The sequence below is a fragment of the Gadus macrocephalus genome, chromosome 13 (assembly GCF_031168955.1).
Source record: "Gadus macrocephalus chromosome 13, ASM3116895v1".
NCBI classification, from domain to species: Eukaryota; Metazoa; Chordata; class Actinopteri; order Gadiformes; family Gadidae; genus Gadus; species Gadus macrocephalus.
Window position 1 is genome coordinate 11830393 of NC_082394.1, and position 26924 is coordinate 11857316.

General features: G+C 41.5%; 3 protein-coding genes across 6 annotated transcripts; 1 reads left to right on the top strand and 2 right to left on the bottom strand.

The window, feature by feature from the left end:
- Positions 1 to 347: 347 nt before the first annotated feature.
- On the bottom strand, positions 348 to 10668 carry rab22a (RAB22A, member RAS oncogene family). Its single transcript, XM_060069616.1, has 7 exons — positions 10519 to 10668; positions 9932 to 10011; positions 9245 to 9326; positions 5398 to 5469; positions 5201 to 5307; positions 4479 to 4588; positions 348 to 3165 (listed from the first exon to the last, which is right to left on the bottom strand). The coding sequence occupies exons 1-7, from the start codon at positions 10552 to 10554 to the stop codon at positions 3068 to 3070; spliced, it is 585 nt and encodes a 194-aa protein (XP_059925599.1). The 5' UTR covers positions 10555 to 10668; the 3' UTR covers positions 348 to 3067.
- Positions 10669 to 10917: 249 nt separating this feature from the next.
- LOC132470756 (cytochrome c oxidase assembly protein COX14 homolog) lies at positions 10918 to 26908 on the top strand. 4 transcript variants are annotated; one of them, XM_060069610.1, is made up of 21 exons: positions 10918 to 11058; positions 12200 to 12244; positions 13073 to 13211; positions 13773 to 13879; positions 14046 to 14188; positions 14356 to 14502; positions 14618 to 14725; positions 15742 to 15807; positions 16285 to 16443; positions 16656 to 16780; positions 17381 to 17892; positions 18034 to 18368; positions 18480 to 18563; positions 18681 to 18866; positions 19081 to 19242; positions 19511 to 19611; positions 19797 to 19917; positions 20346 to 20480; positions 21214 to 21355; positions 21454 to 25056; positions 26417 to 26908. In XM_060069610.1, the coding sequence occupies exons 1-20, from the start codon at positions 11052 to 11054 to the stop codon at positions 21597 to 21599; spliced, it is 2970 nt and encodes a 989-aa protein (XP_059925593.1). In that variant the 5' UTR covers positions 10918 to 11051; the 3' UTR covers positions 21600 to 25056; positions 26417 to 26908. The 4 variants fall into 4 exon arrangements, with proteins under 4 accessions (XP_059925593.1, XP_059925594.1, XP_059925596.1 ...); XM_060069611.1 differs by having other exon boundaries at positions 21454 to 25017; XM_060069613.1 differs by lacking the exons at positions 10918 to 11058; positions 12200 to 12244; positions 13073 to 13211; ... (14 more) ...; positions 20346 to 20480; positions 21214 to 21355 and having other exon boundaries at positions 24905 to 25017.
- Positions 23337 to 24898, bottom strand: LOC132470759 (pre-miRNA 5'-monophosphate methyltransferase). Its single transcript, XM_060069615.1, has 2 exons — positions 24698 to 24898; positions 23337 to 24600 (listed from the first exon to the last, which is right to left on the bottom strand). Exons 1-2 carry the CDS (start codon positions 24896 to 24898, stop codon positions 24040 to 24042), a joined length of 762 nt encoding a protein of 253 aa, XP_059925598.1. The 3' UTR covers positions 23337 to 24039.
- Positions 26909 to 26924: the final 16 nt, after the last annotated feature.

Here is a 26924-nt window from a genome sequence, read left to right on the forward strand (position 1 = left end):
TAACGGCATCATTTAAATAATGAATATGACCACCTAAATTGTATCACTGGTATCTATATAGCTACTACCCCACTGGTAATAGGCCTATGTTAAGTCACGGTGTCAAGAGGTTGTTAAGTGAATGATATTCTGTCCTGGCCCTCTTCAACCCAGACAAATCTCAAATGTCATATTTATATATATATCGTCAAGGGATAGGGGCAAGTGGAGTAACATGATCAAGTACTAACAACATAGTTACTGTATCCTCAAGCAAGTAATTAAAAATCCAGCAACTTGGCAACTAAACCACGAATGTACAGCGTGAAACCGCTTTTAAATATTATCTGAATTAAATAGAAACTGCATTTCTCCACATATTTCTTTTAATAAAAAAGGTTGAGAATTCCCTTTTTGGACATTCACAAATTCACTGCCAACATAGATTTTAGGCATTTTGTTTACAATCATTATGAAAAAGAATATAAAGCGTAATATTTAGACTACAGTGCAGATAGCATGACGGTTCCTTGTTAACTGCAATCTTAATAATGACCTGTGTTTATTTATGACATATGTCCACAATGAAAAACTGTATACCAAAGTTAATTTACATGCCTCGGGCCAGCCCAAGACTGTTGGTATATTTCATCATATCGTTCATGCAATTATTTTAGTCACAGAAACAATTTGCAACTATCTGACAAGATAGTTTGTTACATACATCTTTAAATTAATACATTACATCCACAAAGAAAACAAAATAAAGCTTGATGGGGGAAATGGCTTTGATGATGTACAATGTGCAACAAGAATATGGCAACTGACAAGCAGTTGGTTATCATTCAAAATAATAGGCAGAATATATCTTTGTAGAGAAATTCCACAAAGCAATTTCCAAATCTGGTTGGACATGACAACTGTGTTTACATGCCAATTTTGTAAGTCTACTACAAAATAAAACAATATAACTAAAATACTTTACTTGCTTTCCTTTTTTGGCAATGCGGCCAATCAAGCTGCAGTACCAGAGTTATTCCCTTTAAGATATAAAGCTGAAGCTAAAGACAGAGACATAGACAATATGAAGTAGTGCGGAAACAGAGCAACAAATTACTATCATTTGCAACGGCTTTCTCAACTGTCTGTAACATGATGCACTTCAACATCTATGCATCATTGCAATTCACACGATTGAATTACAAAAGGAGATTGTCATAAGGGCTTCTGTCTTTTTTCAATGTAAATGGTTATCATATATCACACTTATGTACTGTAATGGATTTGTAGTACCCAGGTTCTGGTCACATTTTGACCAGAACCTGGGATAATGGCAACTATTGCACATTGTAATACGAAGGAAAAACGTCTTGTACAAAAAGGTAGCTTTCCTCATTACACAGCACATCAAAAAACATTTTAGATATAAAATAGTTAATAAGAGACGGAAGAGACAACCCACAAGGTACATTACCAAGTCTAGGTTGTGTGGGCAAGTTATTGTTATTCATCGTCCACCCCTTACACAGAATGTGTTCAGAAGCATAATATCAGAATAAAAATAATACATGAGAAAGCTGCTCGTCACAATGGCTAAGCAAAACACAAATTAGTCCATGGGTCAGGGTAATGGCTTAGGCTTTAGACATCCTAACATTTCAAATTTCTTGATAATATTCAATTTATCCTAGGCCATTTCATAAAACTATATTGGAGTGTTGGCTACTATGTATTCTGTAAACTAAACATGTTTAAGGGATAGTTAAAGAATTTGGCAAGATTATAAAAAATTAAAAAATTGTTCCCTTTAGTGAACTGCATTTTAACATATCAGAAAAAGATTGAGAACAACAAGGCAGGCCAGAAATCAAAAATAGTTAACATGATGTTCCAGAAAAACGCTAGTTTAAAACCGTAAATCAACTGTCAGTACTCGCCTAGCTCTGCGGGGTCTTTCTGATACAGAATCCTGGTGACAGATTCCCTATAACATGCGTAATGCAGAAATGGTCAGCAATTGAAAACTGTTATATGGTACACTTGGAACCTGCCAGTTCAGTATTATAAAAGGACAAGTAGTGCTGACAGCAACACTTATTGACAATATGTTACCTTCATTTTAGAGTAGGGACCTTGTGGGAGCGCTGGTCTGTTCTCAGTGACATTCTAAGTGACACCAGAACGATAAACATAGGTGTGCCACTATGTTTTAGGCACTATGGTGCCTAAAACAGTGATGTTAAGCATTTCAATTGAGTAGTAAGGCAACCATGCTGCACGTGGATGTGTATGCAATGTTTGGTCCATAGCCCAAGTTTAGAGCAAATTGAAAAAGTTTAAATACAATAGTGAAGAGTTCATTAGACACCCGTACCTTCATCGGAACCATAATCGTTATCCATTTCCAGCCACATGCATACAAATAACCAACACGTTTCATAGTAGAGAAGAACTCTCTAATAGTGTGCCAGGAAACTTAAAAAGGGTAGGAAGCGTTTCATTCGCTAACCTAAGGTTGACAGTATAAAAACGAAAAGGTGGGGAACACAATAAAGGTAGTCCATCAATTAAAGTGACTTGACTCATTGAACAATAAGGCAGATACTAGTTATCTAAAAAATTTCTAATATATGTGGACTCCTGTTTGGCACCGTCTGAGTTAAATTGACAACAAATAAAGTCCACAGTTTGATATCCATGAAGGGAAAATTTCAGGCATCCCTGGGATGTGCATTTTGTATGCATATATAAGTTTAATTCAGCGATATAGTTTGGGGGGGCAGCCATTCAGTGATTCAATTATTAAACGCTGCATTATAACTGCTTAACATGTAACCATTAATGTTTACATTTGAGAGAAAATGCAAAAGAAATTGCATATTACTGAAGCAAATTTTGTGTAAATGTATGGAACCCCATCCCGTCACTCAATATCGACAAAATGTCCCCTGCTGATGTGTTGTGTTGTGTTGCAAGTAAATAAGCCATTGGCATTAGGGGGTTAGTGAATATGGTTGTCTTTGGCTTGATGGGACATAAAAGCCATCACAGAGAGGTGTCACGTTTGGGCCAGAAGCTGCAGCCATCATCAGCAGCAGGTTCTACGTGACTCTGATGCCTGGCGTCCAAGTTGGAAACCTCTCCCTGAAGTTGCTCCTGCAGCTTCTAGGACAGGGATGCGCTGACCTTTTTAAGGGATGCACAGACACAAACATAAAACATTATTTTAAAAGAGATTAAAAGATTTTATAATATTATGAGTTGTCACAGAAACGTGTTAATAGAAAAATATATATACATATCGTTACACTCTAAATAACTTTGAAATAACAAGTAGGCTATTGCATATTTGAGGTATAATAAGTGTATTGAACCCTATCGTCATATTCTTAAAAATGTAGGCATGTCCATGAAGGTTAACCCTCGCCTCGTATGGCCTATTGAAGACGAGCATGCTTCTTTCTTTCGTCAAAATATTCAATGTATTTAGAGTTTAACTAAATTAGCAAGGAGTCTCACACAGTTTTTCAAGTATGAAATATTGTAACGAATGGCAGTTTGCTGACGGTCATTACGATAAGTGGGTGTGTATTCTTTAATTCATCCATGTATTTGAGACGTACATTATTTAGGTTGTTTCCCTGTTTGATAGCGAAAAGTATCACTCTTTCTGAGAAAGTTGGCTTCCAAAACAAATCTGCAAACTGTCAAGTTATCAAAAGCAACCTATATGCACGTACTGCAGTGCAAGTAAACATTGGGTTGTAGCTCAAACTGCTATTGAATTATATGTATATGAATGTAGTTTCCACTATGGATGGAAGAGAATTGTGTGTCGGTAATTTAAATAGGCTGTTACCTCTGTTGTTAAATTGTTAAACCTTTCACAGGCTTAAGCCGTCAAAAATCGACCTTGGTGCTATTCAAATTAATGTTGCTTTTTCGCAAAACGGATAATCGGGGGGAAACTTGGATACGTGATGCTGTCATAGCTGATGACATCATTGTGAAAGTACCTATGGGGACCTCACAGGCTAGTACAGGCCACTGTAGTTGTTGGAAAGGGATGAGTCAGGGGTAGCATTCAGTTAGTTGCAATCTAAAACCTTGATGCTGGAAAATGTTACTCTGGACCTTTAAAGCGTTTTTAACCAGACTTAAGATGCTATATGCATGCGACTATCAGGACCCCGGCCCCCAATAAGGATGGCCAGGCTCATTTAAACTTGATCTTTAAAAGGTTGAAGGTGTTGCTTATAAAACAACAAACAACTGATGCTTATTGGGAAAACCCTAATTAGGCCGTACCTTCTTACATATTACACCCACCTACCCTTAAAATATTTAGAATAGTAAAATACTGTACACCTGCTTTAAAATGCACATGGATACAGTAATAAATACAAAGATAAACAATGTCCATCATGATAAGACTCCACCAATTTCTAATCTGATAAAAAAAAAAAAAAATGGGACTCAAATTATTGAGACACACTCACTGATCTCTCTGAAGACCTCGTTGATATTAATGGCATTCTTGGCACTGGTTTCAACAAAGATTGCATGAATAGAATCGGCATAGTCCTTGGCATCCTTCTCAGAGACTTCCCTGTTAAATAAAACACAGTATGAAAGATAGATCATGGATGATATTCCCTACTAAAGTGTACAATGCTGCATGCAGTCTTTTTTTTCCCAATGACAATCATGGTACAAAAACATATATTTTCATGTTTTAATGTCCAGGATTGTCGTTTCATTTCCAGAAAAGTGACTTGCTTAAGGGCAATCTACAAACCGAAACATATATTTCACAAAGCTTTGTAATGGCGGTTTATAGTGTACTATGAACGATCATAGCGTCTATATTGCAGTCCTACTGCCATTTAATCCCCATAATGATCATCAAGTTGCACCACATTGGCCCAGAAGTGAAATGAGAGACGGATAGGCGAGCTGATATAACTCAACGGTCTATTCTAATGACATAGAATATTAATTAGGATCCAACTCAAGATTCCATATCGATCATGTATAATTTAATGGGAAATATTGTTGGTCGGTCTTTTCCTGCCTCGTTCTCAAAAAGTATATTTAAATTCCTTAACGTTCATATATAAATATAGTGAAAACCTAAGGGGTTATCACAAAAAACAAGGCTATTTTATTTAGTGAGGAGGAAGAATCTGTAACGTTACGGCGAGTGCTAACAGGATTCTACCTGGCATCAGAGAGGTCACATTTGTTTCCCGCGATGGCCACCACGATGTTGGGAGGGCCGTGCTGCCGCAGCTCCTTCACCCAGTTCTTCAGTGTTTGGAAGGACTCCTGGTGAGAGAGGCATTACCATAGGTTGATTTGACACAATAAAAAAATTGAACAATAATATGCAAAAAAAAAAAAAAAGACAAATTTGACCTCTTTTGTGACGTCGTAAACAATAATGGCTGCCGCTGAGCCTCGGTAGTACATTGGTGCCAGAGCTCGGAACTATGGGAGACAGACAGGGGAAAATTAGGATAGGATCAACAGGGGAAGGCAATGTCTTGAAATCACTCCTCATGGGGAGAAACCGATCACTGAAGGAGCTGTCCAGTTGAGTTATGCCACTACCACATTGGATCTACTGAGGTACGGGGGAACTTAATTTCTGTGAAACCTTGGTATAATATCGTAAAACTCACAGAAGAGCACAGATTTCTAGAATTTCCAAATAGATTTCAAACCAGAACACGTGTAACTGTTTGGCCTGTTGGGTGAAAAAATGACACATTTCACACTATAACCTTGTCTAGACTTGATGTGTTATGTCTGATTCTACATAGGAAAACAAAAGAGTGCAGTGGTGACATCACTGTGTGCTTTAGCTTCACTAGACTGAATAACGCACACGGTATAAATGGTGCGATACAAAGAAAAAAAAAAACGCCCTCTTTGCACCAACCTACAGGCTTTCCTAAAGTGCAAGTACAAGACAAATGGATTTATTGAAATGGATGCATGGCAAGTATTTCCCCCATGGAATCTAACATGTGGCAGCCATCAGGGGAAGGATGAGCAGAATGTGTCAGAAGATGTTAACATCTCCACAGTCTTTGGCCTAACTATGCATTTGGTCTAAACCGAATATCACAAAAGCACTGTCCAATCCATCAACACACCCCCACACCCACCCGTACACATTGTCTTTGTGTACGGGTGGATGAGTGTTTCCAGTGAGACAATTGCTCAATTGTAAAGAGCATAATTTGTCCCGTTATTATCTGGTTTATTTCCTGCAGAAAATTATGAATTAATAATGCTTTTTTCGGAGGTCAGATCTCAGTCTTGCTGATGTAATATCTCCATTACACTTGGTTAACCAAGAAGTGGTATACACGTTCTTCTGTATCTCTTGAATGCTTACAGATACATTATTTCATATTTGGTTTTGAACAGGTAAAACAATTAAAAAGAGTCTATAGGCTGATTTATACAGATACAGATATGATTGTTTGTACAGTATTTTTGTATTGAGTTGAGCGACACATTTTGGCCGCCTTATTGAGTATCACAATATTGATTTAATGTATTGTGAGAGCTCAAATTAACCACATATTTTTCATTCGCAAGTTCTAGATGATCCCCCTTATTCCTATGTCAAAACACCCTCTAATTGTCCGATCTTAATTCACTAGACATCTGACTTGCTTGTTTTAGGAAATGAATGGCCTCATTATCAGATGTTTTGTGTTAATCTCAAACAAACAAACCACAATCCTCTGGTAGACATTCACTTGGAAGGCCTCTGTCTTTCCCACCAGGATGGAATAAACTATCTGTCTTGGCGTGACACAGTTACCTCAGGAAAGCACACATTCCACATAATTATGGTTGTTACTGGCCCAAAGTCCACCGAAGGGAGTCCAACTTGGCATACTTGGCAGCGCCGGTGAGGCGAATACTGTCTGTCTCGCTGGCTACCACTAGGCTGCTCGCTTAACTACCACCGCACACTCCTGTGTGGTCTCGCCTATAGCCTTCACCCCGAGGAGCATACACGGGCCAGACCAGACATCTGGCTAAAGGGCTGCCTTAAAAAAATAGTCCCGACAATGCTTGGCTTATGCAGATTAATTACTGAAACCATGAGCGTGGCACGGATTCAAAAGACACGGGACAGACGGAACGACGTTTAGCCTCATGTATGCTGAGATAGGAATTCATATAAAAGTACATATTAACATTTCCCCCTCCCAAAATATGTTTATAGGTATTCCTTATCATGCTGCTGACTCTTGTTGTATGTGCACTGACTGGCTCTGTCTTTTCCCTTTCTAAACCTAGATCTGCCAAAACTCAATAAGGAAGAAAAAGGTTTTAAATTCCACAATGACACCTAGACCCACACAATGCCAACAAGATGACAATAAATTATATTTTGACAAAGACATCCAAACCACATAATGGACCGCAGAATAAAAAATAAACTAATGAAAATCAAACATGTGAAGAAATTTACCATGAAAGCTAACAGATAAATAATTGTATCAGGAAAAAATACTGTACAATGTGCATATGAAAAATTGATTTTGACGGAAAAATAATCCATGGCGGTCACTGTTTACACAGATAGTATTGGATAGGAGCCTTTAGTGGCAAGGCAGCAGTGGGCAGACAGCTTGGGTTTCACTCTGTCATCTTATCTTAAACGGAGATCCGTTAGGGCACTCTCAAGGCCACAAAGCAACGCAGGCCCCATGGAAGGTGTGGACTTAAAAAAACCAAATAGCCCCCCCCCCCCCCCCCCCCCCCCACACACTCTGGAGTGAGTAAAGACAAGGGAACAAACACAATTCTGAGATCAGAACGAAACATGAAGGCGAGTCATGTGTGTACTGTGCATGCATGCAGGGAGGGAAAAGGGGTAATAACATGGATTACTCATCCAGTGAAAACAAGGATGAGAATTCAATTAATTGAAGGGCTCGTAAACCATAATTTCCACTATTTTTCTTTCCTACATTTGTTGAAAATATCAGTTTAATATCAGTAGGAAGGGAGTTAACACTTAATGACATTACTAAATATTTAGAAAAAGATTACACCATACAGAAAAGTAATTGCTACCCATTCATGAAGCATTCGACCCGAATCAAAAACCAATCAATCTAAATAGTTGACCCCTTTAAATATTACAGATTTACATTGGATATTGAACTGAGCGTCGACCAGTACACATAAGACAAAAAAAAAGGAGCCATCAAACACTATAAGCCATCCGCAAACTCAAAGGACGCAATGTCACCACCAATCTTGTACTGCTTGCCTTAGCCAAAGCATTGTCCAACCCACCCGGCTCTACCTGGCACCTGTTTCTCTAACGTGCTCTCTGCCATAAACCGGGTCAAATGACATAAACACACATGTAACATTACTGCCAATAAAAATGGTCTCCCCACTCCCAGCCTCTCAGAGCTCAACTGTAAGGCCATCACACACTTTGCAAATACAATAGCAAAGGACATCACACAGCCTCTCAATTGCCACTCTGAGGTCCAATCCCATTTCTACCCCTTACCCCTTCCCCCTTCAAAACAAGGGGGACGGGTAAGGGTAAGGGGTAGAAATGGGATTGGGCCTAGTACTGCCCTCTGGGGGAGGGAGTAGAGATACAGCACCTTGAGGGGCAGAAGGGCTCGCTTGGACACAAGTCTGAGGGAACTATGAGTCTTGTTCTTATGTTGTTTTTGTCATTAATGTATGTTGCCGTGTTATTTTTTATGTATTGTTACTGTCTGGTATGGTTGTGTGATGTGTGTTAAGGGTATTGTTGGTGATCCCAGGGGATAAATGACCCCTGGGAACAATAAACAAACTAACTATTATTTATATTTTATTTTTCAAAAGCAAGTCGAAATCTTCTTTACAAAGAAATAGAAAAAATATGCATTACCAGCCATCTAGCCTACCTGATCCCGCTCTCGCACTATGGTCTCACACCCAGACTTTACGCACTAAGAGGTAAATATTGCCCCCTACCAGATATAAAGCATTACTGCACTCAATATCCATCAGCTCCCATCAGTTTATGCTATATTAACATTTGAGATTTTAGCCAATATTACCCCATCACTCCCATGTGAAGTATGGGTTAGTGCAGAATAAAGTATACTCTTTTTCTTTTTGAGCATACACATAGCGGTCACTGCCCATTATCAGGTTTGTTTGACCACTGTAATAAGGCCCAACAAAAATAAAGCTTGGGCTAGCCAAGTGTACTAACCCGCTCCTGTCCTGCCGTGTCCCAGATCAGGAACTTGTGAAGCTCACTTTGGTATTGCACTGTCTTGGTCATAAAAGACGCCCTGGAAAAGAGAACAGAGAACATGCATAAATTTACCACAATACTGGAAACAAATACAAGCAAAAGAAAATCTCAGCTTATGCTGACTAGCATTTTCTTCCCAGACAAGGGGCCGCCTTGTTATGTTGATTGCTCCTCAAACTCCTTTCAAAATGAACATAGGCTTCCAGTCATTTCATATGTTGGCTTCTTTCCAATCTCATAACAGTTCCATTGTAGTTTTTATGGAATGTCATTTCATATGACTTTACATCTAGTACTGCTCACTGACCGTTCCAGATAGTGGTAAGGAATATGCCTGTTACCATGACGGTATCAAAATGACGGGGCACAATGTAATAGTTAGTACATCTTCATGTTCATAATTATGATACCTACCAACCTTCAACATACAATTTGGGTCGACAACATTTAACAGAGATAAATACAAATAGGACTAGAGGCAATCTACATTGGCATTTCATTTAATTTCCAGAAGGCCTACAGGTTTTCCAGGACTTCTACATTGGACTCATTATAAGTACCTACATAAACACCCACAATGGTGTTTTTAGTTGGTCTAAATCTACACATTTTCAATTTTACAACAGATGCATATTATCATACCCAATTGTTGGATTGATGTTTGGGTCAAAACTGTCTTCCACAAACCGCCAAACAATACTTGACTTTCCAACCCCAGTTTCCTGAAAAAGTAAATTGTTACCAAGCATTCACATAATAAACATAACAGCCCTCTTGTTGACCACAAATCTATATTTGTAAAATGTAGACGTAACTCGGGAAATGGTATGTACACGCCTACAATCTTATCCTTTAGATATGAGATTATTTTTTATAGCTATACAGAGCATCTAATCGATTTTTTCTGATACACTTGAATAATTACAAGATGATTGCATGTTGAAAAGATTAAATATTTGATGGACCAGTCAGTGCTCGAACCATAGGCTATATTTCCGTCGGATTTGTGCTTGTCTTACTGGAAAATTTATTTTATTCTCAAATTCATGAGGTATAAACAGTTATAATGGATCCACAAATCAACAACATGCATAATCTAAGTAGTTAGTATGAAATCCCTAGAACGAAGTGTATTGGCTACACTAGCTGGGAAATCTGTTTATTCTACTAGCATATAACTAGCCATGTATAATGCAAAGACAGCGAGATCAAAATCATTCTTAACTCACCCCAAGAAGACACACTTTCAACTCTCTCAGTGCCATATCGATCTCTTCAACACAACTAGTTTGTGATCAACATTCCAGTCACTTGGACACATTCACTCCTTTCTACCTGTTTCAGGGTGTCAATCTTTGAAAACAAGGTTACGTGACTACTGTCAGAAACCATGCATACATTTCGAAGTGGCTGAAACGTTATGGTTTTGGCCGACGCTTGGTATACTGCATGAGTTTCAATATGTAGGTGATGTAAACACCGAGCTAACCTCCTCGCAGCGTCTCCATCTTGAACTCCAGCGGGTCACGTGACTGTATCGGCTTTTTTGTTCGAAAAACACGAAGCCGAGGGTCAGCGATGGTGATTACTTTAACCACATGTACACATGGCTTAAGAAATTGGCGTCTGATTAATTGTTAGTTTTGATCAATTATCTTGGAAAAGTTGCATCAGGAAGTGGTTTGAGGAAGTAGTTCTTCTCCTTGGTTGAGTGACAGCTGTGGTAGTGACAGCCCACACGGCGGAGCACCACAGAATCAAGATGGCAGGTAATGGCACTTTCTTAATGGAATTTATTCGATGGTTAAACATACTTTTCTTCTTTGGGATAGCATGTCTGGTTGTGCATTTACCTCCCTGAGGATTCAATATCGATTTCTGGTTTATGAGGCGAATCAAAGCGAGCACTACGGCCAGGAAATCCCAATGAAGGGCTGGACGAGCCGTGTCGGCTAGCATAGCTAGCGAGCTAGTTTACTGTCGAAAGGAAGCTAATAATACAAGTTTATTAGGTTTAACACCACTTTTCAAAGTGTTTATGATAGATGCTCAAAATGTTCGTGTAATGTCTCATAGTCTTTAATAGTTTGGCCCTACTTTATCTGTCTTAACCCTGTACAACATCGAATTGTTGTCAGCGTGAACGAGTTGACCTAGCTTAGCTAACGTTAGCCTTTTTGCTAACGTCATTTGCGACCATAAGGGGACTACATCCAGCACCGTACCATAACAAAGGGATAGCTTCTAAAAAAACGTATCAGTGAATTACTGTACAGAACTAATCAAAGCATCGGACCCTATTGACGCAGCAAACACTAAACAGTCCCTGTACCAACGCTGCTATTATGTACATATTGGGGAGGGTTCCCTTGATTATTCAGTTGTAAACATTGACATGCAATCTCCTATATTATCAAACAGTTAGGATCTGTTATTCATTGTATAACAAAGTTCATGGGTTCTGTCATTATCGTCAAGTGATCGGATCGTTTATGATTTATATGTGTATTTTGGTAGCTCGAAACTCGTCTTGTTTCATAAGTCGACTATGATGTTGGAATTAAAAAATATGATGCCTGTCACGAAATTCATTTTTAAGTGGTACATCTCTAAACGATAATTTAGCCAATCTGAAATAATTATCTCACTAATTCGCCTTTGTGAGTTTGATTGCACTGTGCATTGCATTGTACTGTGTCTTGGCTGTTTGTATTGTATTGCTATTCACTCATTTACTTTCACAAGATTCTTTGTTCACTTGTCACATGCATGACAACCCTACTATTTAGAGTCAAGACTGGTGTAACAGCACTGCCCTTACTGAAAGGTTTAGATCTCTTCACAAGTTTGTTATCCATCTAACCTTTACCGTCATGTCTTTCCCGTCTTATTTCCTCTCCATTATTACAGGACTGTCTTTATATTTTGAAGATGGCCACGATGATATGGATGACTGTAAGTTCCGGATACTTTTTTTCATGCACAGTTCATATTAAGCAAATAGCCTTTTTACAGAAATGCTTGAGGTCCTTGGGAAGCAGGATGTACTCTCCTCATAAACTCTACTGCCACATTGACAGTTTACATTCTGGATAATTTTGAAGCTGTTCCTGAAATCTGGTTAATATGGGGTCATCTTAACAAGGCTGCGCAACCAGTAAACATACATTAGTATCTGTGAAATTAACCTTTGTTGAAAGACTGATCTGATGTCAGTAGTTTCATACATACATGTGATGTTAAACAACAGTTTATTGAAATGCTGGGGATATTGAATAGGCGAAAGCCACAGGAAAGGCTGTATAAGTAATAAGACGTGATTAGGTAGTGTGTTATTTGCTGTATGAGTACATCGATGGACTAGTCAACAGTAATTAATACATTTATATATTTGGGTAATTGTCTTAGTTGTGGTGGTCAGAAAAGTGTGAAATACCATGCAGTCCACTTTTAGTATGTGTGAAAATGACAGATGCATGACCTTGGGAATGTTGAAGCCGTCAATCCATCCCCAACATAACACTGGAGGAATCCTCATGGGGATTCACTTGTTACTATTATTAGAAGCTATATTGACCATCCGATCTCTGTGCTTTTCATTGAGCATGGTGATGAACTTCAACTTTCCCTCAAAGACCAAAAACAGAGAACAACAACTGTTTGTTCTCTGCTGACACTACGCAAAGTTTTCTTTTTATTGTTATGGTATTTTCTTTCATATTTGTAAGTTACCCAAGTGCGTATGTATGTTTGCATTAACAATTTCCCCTTTTTCCCCCTCAGTCCACACAGTTGGATTTGAAAACTATGGCTCAGAGTGTGAAGGAATACGGATCACAGCCTTCCTAGATGCAGGTCAAGACAACCTCACTCCTTTAGGGAGGCTTGAGAAGTATGCCTTCAGTGAGAACCTTTTCAACAGGTAAGAACTTGCCCAGGAGCTAACCCTAGCCCCAAAGTAGACAACAACACAATATTGGATAACCTTGACTATTGGATAACCTCTGACAGTCAGAACAAAGGCCTGCCGTAGACCATCTCTATAGACCATCCACATTCCTATCTGTTTGGAAGACTCATACCTGGGCCAACACTGGTGGAAGCATGCCACAGGTCTTCCTGGAACATGCATGATTTTAAGAATGGCCTGTAGTAGTTTGTGGCCTTTTATAGTTTCAGATTCCGAAACTTTAAGGTCTGCCATTCCGGGAGTACCCTTTTGTTGATCTGCGTCTCACGCTAATGGTTTGATCTAAATGACATAGTCTGCCAGACACTACAAATGATTTCCTAAAGTGGATTTTTTTGTTCTCATGCTTCTTGTACTCTCCTCACAGTTTTCAAGCTCTGCAGTAATGTACAATTACTACCAAGTATATCAGTGGGCGGTTGTACTTGTCAGCTTGGGCTGTGCTGCTTTTACCCAGTGTGCACGTCTTAGCTATTGGCAGGTAACTAACCCAGAGGCTCTGTTGCTTCCCAGGGAGATCGTGGCACGCGGGCTGCTAGATGTGCTTCGAGAGTTCAGTGACAATGAAAATGACTTTATCAGTGTCATGGAGACAGTTGCCAGAATGTCAGAAGATGGAGGTAGATTAATTTTGTTGGTCTGCATTTATTTTGATTCATTCGTACTTTGGATATGTGCAACTGTGGTTGAGATTCACTCCAGTTGGACATGAGCTTTCTTCTAGCACCTACAGATTTGTATTTGTATATTGTGCATATGCTCATGTTTGTCACGGCATGTCCCCAGAGCCAACAGTGCGGGCTGAGCTAATGGAACAGATCCCAAACATCGCCATGTTCTTGCATGAGAGCCGACCCAACTTCCCAGCAGCTTTCTCCAGATACCTGGTACCTATCGTGGTCCTGTATCTCACCGACCCAAATAATCAGGTAGGTTTGTAGTTGGCAAAAAATTAGCTTGAAGCCAACCACTTTAATGAACAATTGTGTCATTCTGAAAAATAATGTTTTCTGTTTTCTATTTTTTGTACAGCCATTCGACATTGTACAGCCTCACTTTTGTTTGACCACTACATAATGTCTCTTTTTCTCTTCAGGTGCGGAAGACTAGCCAGGCAGCCTTGCTTGTTTTGCTGGAGCAAGGCCTCATCTCTAAGGCCGACATGGAGACCAAAGTCTGCCCCGTTCTGCTAGAACTCACAGAGCCGAGCAGCGACGACGATTACAAATCAGAGGCCGTTGCTGTAAGAGCACTCCCTCTTTTCTATTACGTTATATCTACTGGCTTTGTACATGACATTTTTTATTATTTTTCAATGATTTCTCTCAACGAACCATAACCCCTTTGTGTCATTACAGATCATGTGCAAACTGGTCACCATGTTGAGCAAAGACACCGTAGAGCGCCTGCTTCTGATGCGCTTCTGTGAGCTGTGCAGTGATGCCAGGCTTTTCCAAGTCCGCAAGGTAACCACCCCCAAACACTTTCAATTTCTTCACTTCTGCTTTTCCTATTGTTTCTCCGAATTGTTACCTGTATGTAAAGCAGCGTTTTACTTATACATCTTACTCCATTTTTTCCGGGAAATGTGTCTGAATTTGGAGCTGAACCTAGCAGGAGCAGACTGGTAATGCATGGCTCAAGAATGCAATCCTTATGTTGATGCGAGAATACTTTTTTTTTATCAAGATTCTTCCCCCACAATGTGATGGTGTCGATGCGCCACCATGCCCCTTCCCGCACCATGTAACATTTTCTGTCAGGGCGGTTACAATGTTGAACTACAAAATCAAGAGCTACAAAATCTTTGTTTAATATGATGGGTGTGGAGGAAGGCGGTGGCTTTCGGATCCACTTTTTTTCCACGGTTAGAGCAGAGCTTAAACTTAAAGCGAGGCTCACACAAGACGAGCCACGGAGAACCGCAATGGCATCGCACGTAGTATAAAGGACCAAACCCGACAGAAGATTCGATTGTTAGGAGAGATTTATGTAAGGGGAGGGGTTTGTGAGATCAAAAAGTCAGGTTGTGAGGAAATATGAACATTTAACAATTTATTTCAAGTGGGTAATATTTTTTTACTAGAAGTACACATATGAATGGTACATGACAATAGACATGCCAATATAGGGCTGACCTCCGAATGTTACGGGGTCACCAAGTGAAAAAGTTGGTGTCACCGGTAAAATGTTGGTCTTCATTAGGAGTCAACATTAACCCTGTTGTACTCTACAGCGCTGCCAACACTCTTCTGTTGTTCTGTTGCTGGAATGTTAATTCCCTGCATAACTGGTGCAAGCTGGGATGGCTATTCAGGAGTGAATAACATATCAGTTAAAATGTGTACTTTTATTTTGCCAAACAACGCTTGGTGCCCGATTGTTTCCTTGTAAACAGAAGAGCCATACCTCTCGGTATGTGTGTCCCTTTTTGTCAAAGAAAGGATTGTCGCGTAATTCTGCTTCATTGTCTTGTCATCAGGTCTGTGCTGCCAATTTCGGAGAGTTCTGTTCCATTGTAGGCCAGGAGGCAACGGAAAAGCTGCTGGTAAGAGGCCTTGACTGTAATCCAGCAAAAACCCTATGAACAATTTATCATTGTATTCATTACAGCCAAACAAGTAAGGATTGACACGATATGCAATGCTATTCTATATTCGGCTGCATCTTTATTGGGAAGATATTGTTTGCGTTGTGCAGATCGGGTCCATTCAACTATGTGGCCCCCCCCTTTAAAATATCCTGCCAAAAATAACTACATTATTAATCGGCCATTTAATTGTAGGCAAATAAACTGCGGTTTCCAAAATGCTTTGTCTCAAAATTGTTTTGTTTGACCCGATGCCATTGTTTTAGTTTTATTCTCTCCCTCAAATTCATTCTGATAATTGTACTGCAAATTGGAAAGCTTGTTGTTTCTTCCTTTCCTGTCCGGGACATTTACTTTCATTAGTCATAGCCATGGGCTCATGTTCAGAAACTGATCCAAAGGTCGGTCAATAAACAAATTACTGTGCTTTCACAGATGCCCAAGTTCTTTGACCTGTGCTCAGACAGCCTGTGGGGCATCAGGAAAGCCTGCGCAGAGTGTTTCATGGTCGTCTCAAACTGCACATCCCCAGAGGTGCGACGGACAAAACTGTCGCCCCTCTTCATCAACCTCATAAGTGACCAGTCACGCTGGGTAAGGCATTTTAAAAGTACTGTCAAGATTTATTCAGGTTGTAGCTGATGTACCAGCATGAATGGCTCGTTGAAAGATACCATTGCATTGACGTTATTGGAAGGAGGGGGACGACATTCGTTTTGCTATGATCAGTTGACCACCACAAACGATAGCATGATTAGCTAGAGAGTTGATGTTTTGACTAGAAGGTCTCCTTTTGTTCTCTTCAGGTGCGCCAAGGAGCCTTCCAGTCTCTTGGCCGCTTCATTTCCACCTTCGCTAACCCCTCCGGCACTGGCCTCCACTTCCGGGAGGATGGCACCTTACTTGCGCTGCCCAGGTGTACTTTAGAAAGGTAGAACATCCTCTATGAGGCTATTCCATGCTGTCATCACTCCACCCTTTTTTTACTGGCAGCGAAGATCCAATGGCTAAATCGTACCAAATCCTGCTGTCCTTTCGTCTTCAGAAACGTATCCTTAATGTATGTTCTATTAATGTATGTAGGAAGCTTGACTCTAAATGTAACATGCCCCAAAAGCTGAAGTTGAAGTTGCAATGGCACACACTTTACTTTCAATAATATATGAAAGTAAAGTGTGTGCCACCTCGACACTGCATAGCCACCCTCCCCCTTCTGGCCACCATTGTACACTGTATTGTATTGTGTTGTATTGTATTGTATTATAGTACTTAACTGTGTAGCAACTGCAGTAGCTGCTATCATTACTGTAACACGAGGAATTGGTTAGCCTAGCGATTGTTGTACTTGCACTTGGTTCTATGAACATCCTTTCTGTACCGACAGCGATATATTAATGCACTTCTTATGACAAATGTACTTTTGTCCTGTAAGTCGCTTTGGATAAAGCGTCTGCTAAATGCCTTAATTGTAAATATTGCACTTTTGAAGATATTATATGAAGGAAATCTGCTTTTTGGCTCTCCATTGCAGTGACTGCTCCATCAACCCTCTGAAGTGCTCTGAAATGGGGGGCTGCCCCACGCAAAGGACCATCAGCCACACTCCTGCCAACCAGGACGGTCGCGCCACTCCTTCCCCTGAGCGCTCCCTGATGGCTGACCTCGAGTATGCACACGCTTTCGGCAACAACTCCACGACCGCTGCCTCGGAGCCGCGAGGAAACCCCACATCCGGTGGCCCTTGTAGCAACACAAACAACAACAATGACCCCACGGCTACGGAGAACGACAAGAACCAAAAGGACATGGAGCAGGCCGACGAGAACTTCAACTCTTTTAACTACTGGAGGCCTCCGTTACCCGACATCAGCGGGGAGCTGGAGATGCTCACTAGCCCAACCACAGGGGAGGAAGTGGAAGGAGAGGAAGAGGATGAGGAGGAATGTCCTGTGTCAACATACAGCCCAGCTAAAGCCACCAGCGACCAGATCCAGAAAGTCCTGGACTGCTTGCAGCCCCATATGGATGACCCCGATGTACAGGGTCAGTATAGTAACTTTTCATACCTTTTTGTTGTGGTGAAGTGACAGCCCAGGATTACTCAGCAGCAAGAAATTGCTGTGATGGCACATACATTTTTCATCCATATAAACCAGCTCATGGTATCTGCATTTGTTAATTCAGCCCAAGTCCAGGTGTTGTCGGCAGCCCTTAAGGTGGCCCAGCTGGACAGCCCGACGGCTGGCTGCCCAACCGAAGACCAGCCATCGAGTCCAACTGAAGGCCACGCCGACAGCGATAGCCCCCCACCAGAGACCAAAACGGCTGAGGTCCAAGTGGAGAGCGAGCAGAATCCCACAGAAGAGGAGCAAATGGTGGAGCCTCCCCCGGTCCCGGAGTCCTGCCCCGTCCAGGAACAGGGCGAGATGGAGACCCAGACTGAGCCCCAGGAGGGCCAAGAAGACTCTCCCCCAGGTTCCCCTGTCTTGGTGCGGGACGACTCAGACCACAGCAGCGTGGTAAGTCTTTCTAATGACCCAGATTATTATTTTTTCATCTTGTTAATAATTTCATGTTTTATATATAATCATTATAATGTTTTGATTTCATTTTTCTTTTCTTTTTTTCAGGAATCTGAACTGATTGAAAGCGTGGAGGAGGAGAAGGAGGACTCTGCCCCTAGTCCAGTGCCAGAGGAGAAGCCTAAGCTCCAGGTCAGTTGGTTGTTTTCCCATCAAGGAATGTTTCCCATTGGTCACATTAAATGGCACAATTTCCCCCGCTGTTCCTGGTAGTGTTTTCATTATGTTGCCTCTTTGCCCCTCGTCCAGAACGTCATACCCCAGCAGCTGTTGGACCAGTACCTGTCCATGACGGACCCAGACAGGGCCCAGACGGTGGACACGGAGATAGCCAAACACTGTGCCTTCAGTCTGCCTGGGGTGGCCCTCACGCTTGGCCGCCAGAACTGGCACTGCCTCAAGGACACATACGAGACGCTGGCCACTGATGTTCAGGTAGGGGGCCAGATGAACAGTCCAAGGGCCTACAACGGCATACAATTACATTTCTTAATCCCTCAAGTCTCGCATACTTTAAATGCCGGTTGATCACACATGTTTTAGATTATACAATTTGGAATGTGTAACAGTTAGCCATTTTCCGATACAAATTATTTTTCAACTTGTAACATGGCGGTATACTTACACAATGGCATTGTGTCTTGAACAGTGGAAGGTGCGTCGAACGCTGGCCTTCTCCATCCATGAGCTGGCGGTGATCCTGGGCGACCAGCTGACGGCCGCCGACCTGGTGCCCATCTTCAACGGCTTCCTCAAGGACCTGGACGAGGTCCGCATCGGCGTCCTCAAACACCTGTTCGACTTCCTCAAGGTCAGTCCTGCGCCCACAAACCCTGCGGTGTAAGGGATCTCTGTCATGTTTGCAAGTGGAACTATTTGCATTCTGGAGAGCCATGCAGCAAGGCTCTTTCATTTTTCTCATTTTGTGGCCATTATTTAACCTACCAACTATGCATCAACATATTTTACATCAATGTTTTGCTCTGCTCAAATCGTATTGACCTGTAGGCCACTAATATTCTTCAGTCCATTTACATCACTGACTATAATTAGTCTCAAATATACATATGGTTTGACAGCTGCTGCATGCAGAGAAGAGGAGAGAGTATCTTTACCAGCTGCAGGAGTTCATGGTGACCGACAACAGTCGCAACTGGAGGTTCAGATACGAGCTGGCCGAGTAAGTGTCTTCTTCTGGGCTATTCACAATAGACACTCTAAGTCCAGTGGCTTCATGCAGGGAACCTGGAATCTAAATGTGTTTTAACGAGTGACCTTAAGTCCAGGCATACTTCATTTTGTGGTACACGCAGTAACATAATCGTTGGCATCGTTTTCTAAATCCCTGCATGTCTCTGTTCTCAGGCAGTTGATCCTGATCATAGAGTTGTACAGCCACTATGACGTGTATGACTACCTCAGACAGATTGCTCTCACACTCTGCTCAGACAAGGTTTCCCAAGTCCGGTGGATCTCCTACAAACTGGTGAGAAGCTTCATCCTCTCCTCAACCATTTTGAAATCAGTTGCCTCATTACGGGTGCCTTATTGCCTTATGTGTTTTCTTGATATAGCGTAGCTTGGAATTAAGCTTGCAAACTAAACAAACAATGTTGTGCATGGGGAAATCTACATTGCATGGGCTTTAGTGTAGATCTTTACAAAAGCTAATGTAAAGATTGGCTGCCATGCCTATTTCTATGGGCCTGTCAACATCAAGGGTGTTGCTCACCGTAAATGACGTAGCACATTCCCTTTATCTTTGGGTGTGACGTGGTACAACTAAGCTACAACTAAAGCTACAAGAAAAGCTAGTTTCGATCATTCGTATTTGGTCAAAGCCCAGTCTAACCCTGTGTTGTTATACATTAACCGAGACATGTTTATGCTTTGGTGACATGTTTATGCTCTTAGGTGGTGGAGATCCTCCAGAAGCTGTATGCAAGTGGAGCTAATGACCTAGGCCTGAACTTTATCAACGAGCTCATAGTCCGATTCTGCCATTGTAACAAGTGGGTGGGACGGCAAGCCTTTGCATTCATCTGCCAGGTCAGTGATCATCCTACACTGCCTACCACTACAAGAACTCCTGGGCCATATGGCCTATAAATTATATTGCAATGATTTTGGGCTCTATCACGATGCACAATATTTATCTTGATGTTTTGATATCTCCTCTCAATGCTTGATTTAACCCTTTGATGCTTAATATCACTCAAATATGATGATTCTAGTAGTCCTACAATATCCTTGTTTATAGTCATTATTTGTCACCCTTTTTAAAACACAAAAATAAGAAATTACAACCAAGTTCAATTTAATATTTATTCAAACCAGGCTATTGCACAGCTTTTAAAAGCTTTTAAATGTAAATAAATACTGGCACGTTTGAGGCCTGCTGCCTACATTCTGTAGACTTGTTCTATAGAGGTTCTGTGTGGGAGTAATGCTGAATTTGCCTAAGCCTTTTGGTCACGGAAAACAGTGCAACATTGCCCCCTAGTGACTCAGCTGAATAACACATTTCCCAAGATGCTGTTTCACACACACTGGTGGCCTACCCAAAGCGCTGACCATCACAACTACTCTGTATTTAAATATCACACTATAACATCTCAGTGGTTATTTTATATTAGGTACTATATCCTGTTTGGCTGAAGGATACATTTTTAACACACAAGTAGGAAAATTCCAGTGCATGTTCGACTGTAAAAAGTAACGCAACGCAATATTACCTAATTTTTGTAGTTCAGGGAAACATATTTTACCGTTGTGTGTGCAGGCTGTAGTAGAGGAGGACTGCATGCCCATGGATCAGTTCGCCCAGCATCTCCTGCCCAGTCTGTTGAGCCTCTCTTCGGACTCGGTGGCCAACGTGCGCGTCCTCGTAGCCAAGGCCCTGCGACAGAGCGTCATGGAGAAAGGTGGGCAGGCTGATGTCTTTTTTTGTTGATAGTGCTTCTTTGCGTACCAGTTGTATCGGTTGTACTGATTTTCTGTCATTGCGGGGGATGTCCTGCAGCCTACTTCAAGGAGCCCGGCTGCCCCTTCTCGGACGAGCTGGAGGAGACGGTGATGGCGCTGCAGACGGACAAGGACCGCGACGTGCGTTTCTTTGCCACTCTGGATCCAAACAAGGCCCTGATGGACACGGCCCCTTTAATCTAGCCGCCAACTCTGCCCCCCCTCCCTCACTCCCCTTTAACCCCCTCCGCCTGCCTGTCTGTCTACCTGTCTGTCTGACTGAGGCACAGTCAGCGTCTAACTGCCGTCACCAGCACCTGACCACCAGACCCCACCACCTGCAGAACTGTCCTGCACCAGCCACACCCTACAGATTTGTACAGACTACAGTATATATACCGCCCTAAATCATGCATGCTCTCGTAAAACAAAAAAAAACAACAGAGCTGCATTGTTTTTTTTTTTATTGCGATGAGACCTGCATAATGCACATTATACAACACATAATAGACATTTTTTCAATTCAAGAGGGATGTTTTTGATCTCTTCTTGCCATGAAAGCTCCCCAATCAGAAAAGAAAACCTAACAATAGTGAGCAGGTCTCAAGAGATTAGTCTGACCCTTCTTTGGGGGCAGCCGTGTCTCCTCGTCACTCGGCTTGTCCTCCTTTTCCTCGGCTATACCAGTAACATGCTAAGACCCTGCTTCACCAATCAACGAGGGGGCTTCGTGTTCTCCAAAGCTAATTATAAAGTCGATTTTTGTTTTTTTCCTTCCCGTTCTGATTATTTTATTTTTACTTTCGGATCACTAAACGAACAAGCACGCTAAGGAAGTCTGCATGGCGGACGCAGGCACCAACTCAGGGGGGACTGATCCAGACCTTGACGCGTTAGCTCTGACCTGCTACTACCAGCTAGGCCTGAGCGGCGGCTCGCCACATCCCAGCTGATGGAACTCCCGGTGGTTTACTAAGTTAGTTCTGGACCAGCTTAAAAACCCACCCAGTAGCTCTGCTGCTGGGTCTCTCTTGCCACACCAACCTGTTGTGTTCCTCATTTCCACTGGGCTCTTCACGCTTTCCCATTCCTCTCCATTTTCACTTGTTTCTCACACATTCTGCTTCACGTGTTCATGGACCGATGATGCTACCACTACGACGACGGCTGTCACACAGGAGAACCGAGGACTGCCTCTGCGTTACAGGCCTTGATGTAAACACCATGTCTCATGTCTGAATGAATGCCTTAATGGACTATTGGTGGCATTGCTGCCGCGTGTGCGTGTGTGTGTGTGTGCGCGTGTGTGCAAATAATGTGACGGCACCTCTCCAAGGATGGCAGGAGAGCCAAGGAAATACCTCTCTGTCAGGATGCGGCTCTGGCCAGTGTGTGTTGTATAGAGAAAAGGGGCCCAGGGTTGGAGCAGACTGAATGTCCTCTTGTGTTGAACTGCTCTCGCGGGGAGCACCTTTCACATGATTAAGAAACACTTGATTCTAACAAGGGCTCACAACGAAGTGGCACGGTTCGATTATCAAACCTCAGAGCAAAGGACGGTGGCAACTCAAGCACACTATTCTTTTATTTCATTTGTATTATGCATGTCAAGCCTTCCGTTTTCCCTTCCTCCTGTTGTACAGTCTATCCCTAGCTCCCTTTTTTAAGTTTACCACATATGTGACCATGGTAGCGTTTCAGTGGATCTGACTGACCAAGTTGTACAGTAGCAAATTCTGAATGACGCAAATCACAGTCGAGTGTGTTGGGCGGTTCAATCAGGAGGTTGGTGAATAGATGTAAAGAGAAAGCGGTGTTATTATTGGCCCTTGTATGGGTCGAATGCATAAAGTATGAGGTTTCTAAACCCTTAGCTATTTGGAACATTGTATAGCTTAAACCTGTGGAAACGATGTGTTTCTGAAACAATGGCCAGTCATCTTTATTTTTACAATGACGTGTGAATATGATGGGAGCAGTCACCAAGTCACTTTCTGAGTCTTCAGTTCTTTGACACCCCCCCCCGGCTCGCCTAGTTTGTAAATCAGCCATTCTGACCATGACTTGAAGTCTCAGCTGATGTGTGGAGCGCGCTGCGCATTCCCAAGTACTTCTTGTGTTTGGAAGGAGAGTTAACTGTGTGGCTGTGCATCGTCTATACTCATCTCATCTGTCAGCAAACATTTTGTGCCCATCTCATTTTTTATGTGGTAGAACTGTTAATATATGCATTTTATGAAAATTATTTTTCTTTTCAATTATGCACCACTGTTCAAAGATTTTATATCCTAACTTTGCAAAATCTACAACCTTTGTAATATTCAATGGTTTCTTTTAAAAGGACATTTTATGTAATGTTATTTTTAGCATTCTGTAATTAAAATGATGAAATTAGGTTGTGTTCTGGTGTTTAATGTAAATGAATATACACCAATCAAGCTTGGATCAGTGGACAATTAAAGACTACACCAAGTTGATGTATAAAGAAACGATTCCAACAATTGTATACCTACAACACAGTATGCTAATGTAGTGTACACTAAACCTGTACTTGAATATTTAATAACTAAAAGGGGGTTGCTTTTCCAACAATATCATATTTGACAAATCTACTGGCCCACAAGCACATCATTGGAGGGGATTTTTATTTTCGTTTGAAGAGAAGCAACTTTCTATCCCAGGTGGTGCTGCCAAAGCTCTGGATAAGCTCCATGCTGCATTGTGTCTCCAAATGTTTCCTAGCATGGTCGGCCACATCCCCGTTGATTTTCAAACTCTTGAAGTGTTCAAAGTCGGAGCGGCCAAGCTTCCGTAGCCGACGGGCCGCAGAGCGATAGCACTTCCAGGGCTGAGCCTCCAGGACGATATGCTGGCTTAGGGACGCAAGCCGAGAGAGGAACTTTAACAGAGCTACGTCTCCGTGGTTCAAGTGGATCCACATGGTGACGGCAAAACAGAAACACAAATGGAAATGGGCACACCCATGTCGTTTGAGGTAGTCCTGCAGTGGATCCTGGCTTGAGGGATCCTTGGCGATATCTAGAGGAATAAAGGAAATGTTTTCGGGAAGCGGATTTGTCTCTTGAGCTCGCTGAATGAGGCTCTCGTCCAAATCGAAACCCAGGACGTGAGCTGCCCTGGGTTTTGAGCTTTCGTCCTTTTCTGGTGTCAGCACAAAATGTTTGTACAGAGCTACACTCAGGTCCTAAAAATTAGAAATAGAAAGAACATATTTTGGATAATCAAACACTCGACCTGACGGTTACTTGCATATAAATTTAATAGAGCCATGTGCAACATACCCCAGAATTACATCCTACGTCGAGCATCAACATAGTTTGGTGAATGTCTCTGTATCCTAAATCTTGAAAGAGTGTATTAGGCAGCAAACTTAAACGGTTCTCAGGTGGATTAAATGTGTAATAGTTTATAAAGTTGCCATAAGGAGCAGCACCTGGATCATTTAAATCATTGTCCACGTTATCCTTCTCGTATGCTGCCATTGTAGTGTGCGCATTCTAAACAAGTCCGACTAGAAACAGCCACCTGAAGCTCCCCTGAAGATAATTTGTCCTGCATGTGCTCCCGTAGTTGTCGACGTCTGCACTGTGCTGCTTTGAAGGTGAAGACTCTTTTGGTTATTAGTTGTATCAACACAAAGGTAAGTAACGGCTTTCAGCGTGTTTTCATTATGGCAGATAACAATGCATAATGTTGTGCTGCATATATTTGACTATTTGAGAGACCTGATGTGTGAATGTATACTGAAGGATGCTGTTGTGTAAGCTAGCTTCTGTGGCGTTGGAGGGAATGGCATGTGTTTTCCATCCTTGCGAGAGTATTATCTCTAATATTGAACTCAAAAACCAGTGTCCAAACTTATACCTGCAGCTGAATGTTTATAATATAAAAATACTTGTTTTAAGATTTTTTATGGCTTTGCTGCAAGGTCGGATCCTTGTGTCAGGTGTTAGTCGTTCAAATGTTTATATGTAACATTTCCGCCTTCAGAAATCTTACGACTTTCCCTATGTGCATTGTCCCAATTGTTTCCAACAATGTTCAAACCCCATAAAAAACGTGGTTTTATTCACGGTAACGGCATGTTGCATTTGGTTGCATGCCAGACACCAGGCTAATGCATTTTCTTCCACACATACATTTAACTTGGAATGGTCATTAAATAGAAAGTAAAGTATCCGTCTGAAAGATGTGTGTGTGTGGTTAAATTAATATCTAATCCTAAAGATGCGCCCAACGCATTTATTAGCTCTACCTTTTTTACAAATACATGGACAACGGACATAGCCCCACATTATGCAACCAGGTGTGAGTGTTTTTGCCATGTGTTTTTGTGACCCCACAAGTGGGATGTCCACCTCTATGTATGATGGATAGAAAAGCAATATTTGCTAGAGTGCACTGGGTAGACTCATCTATCCAGCGTACATCTAGGAGGAAAACTCCCACTTGTGATGTCACTAAAATACAGGAAAAGGCTAATTTTCTAACGGCTCTTATGGCTTATCTTACTCACAAGTCACAACTGTTGGAATGATATCTCCCCGGAAGGGTTCGCCATCGCCTATTGTGATTAAATATTGATCGAACAATGCCCATTTCCTTTGCAGGTATACACCGCTAGACACACCAGGCTCACACGGGCGGTCACGTCTTTAGTCCGAATTTTTTAATTTAAGATTACAGCCTGTCACATCGCTGTTATTCAGAACGTGAATATCTGTTGAATGTCAAACATGATTTCTGCCTTAGTAGCGTCCAGATAGATTTTTCACAGGCAATTGTTGGGAAGACATAACAACTCCCATTTTCCCCAACTGCTTCACAATGTATATTGATATTGTTCTGATTGAGAGACCCCTAGAGGCAGAAATTAAATCAAATACCTCTTTACATTAGTAATTGAATCTCAAATGCTTTTCTTGCAGTATTTCTAGCAATTGTTGACCTTATTTGATTGCATGAAAGTGTAACCTGCAATTTGCGTTTAATTCCATCAGGATCGGTCTCACCATGGCTTTTGGAAAGCGAGTGGCTGATTATGGATATCGGGCCTTTTCTGGATCAATGATGCTGCTGACGGTCTATGGTGGTTACCTGTGTGTATTGCGAGGATACCGCTATATGCAGAAACAGAAACAGCTCCAGATTTCAGCAGAAAACCAGGACACAGAAGTGATGAAAGACTAGATGGACTACTTTCAGTTTTCATTGAAATTGTTATTCTTGTTTGGTTTGACCATAACAAAGTCTTGAAGATTTATCTATGGACACAAATCCACTGTAAGTCATGGTAATGCCCATGCCAAAGGAAGTTGAATTGTTTCCGTTGCATACTAAATTATTGTAACTATGACGACAAACAGTTTAAAAGAGTGTACCAGTGGTGAAAATATTGCCAATCATATCTGTTTTATGAACACCAATTGTCCTCAATAATTGCAAGATGATATGATTGGTTGTAAAATAAATAATAATTGTCAACCAATAAACATGTCTATTCTTTGG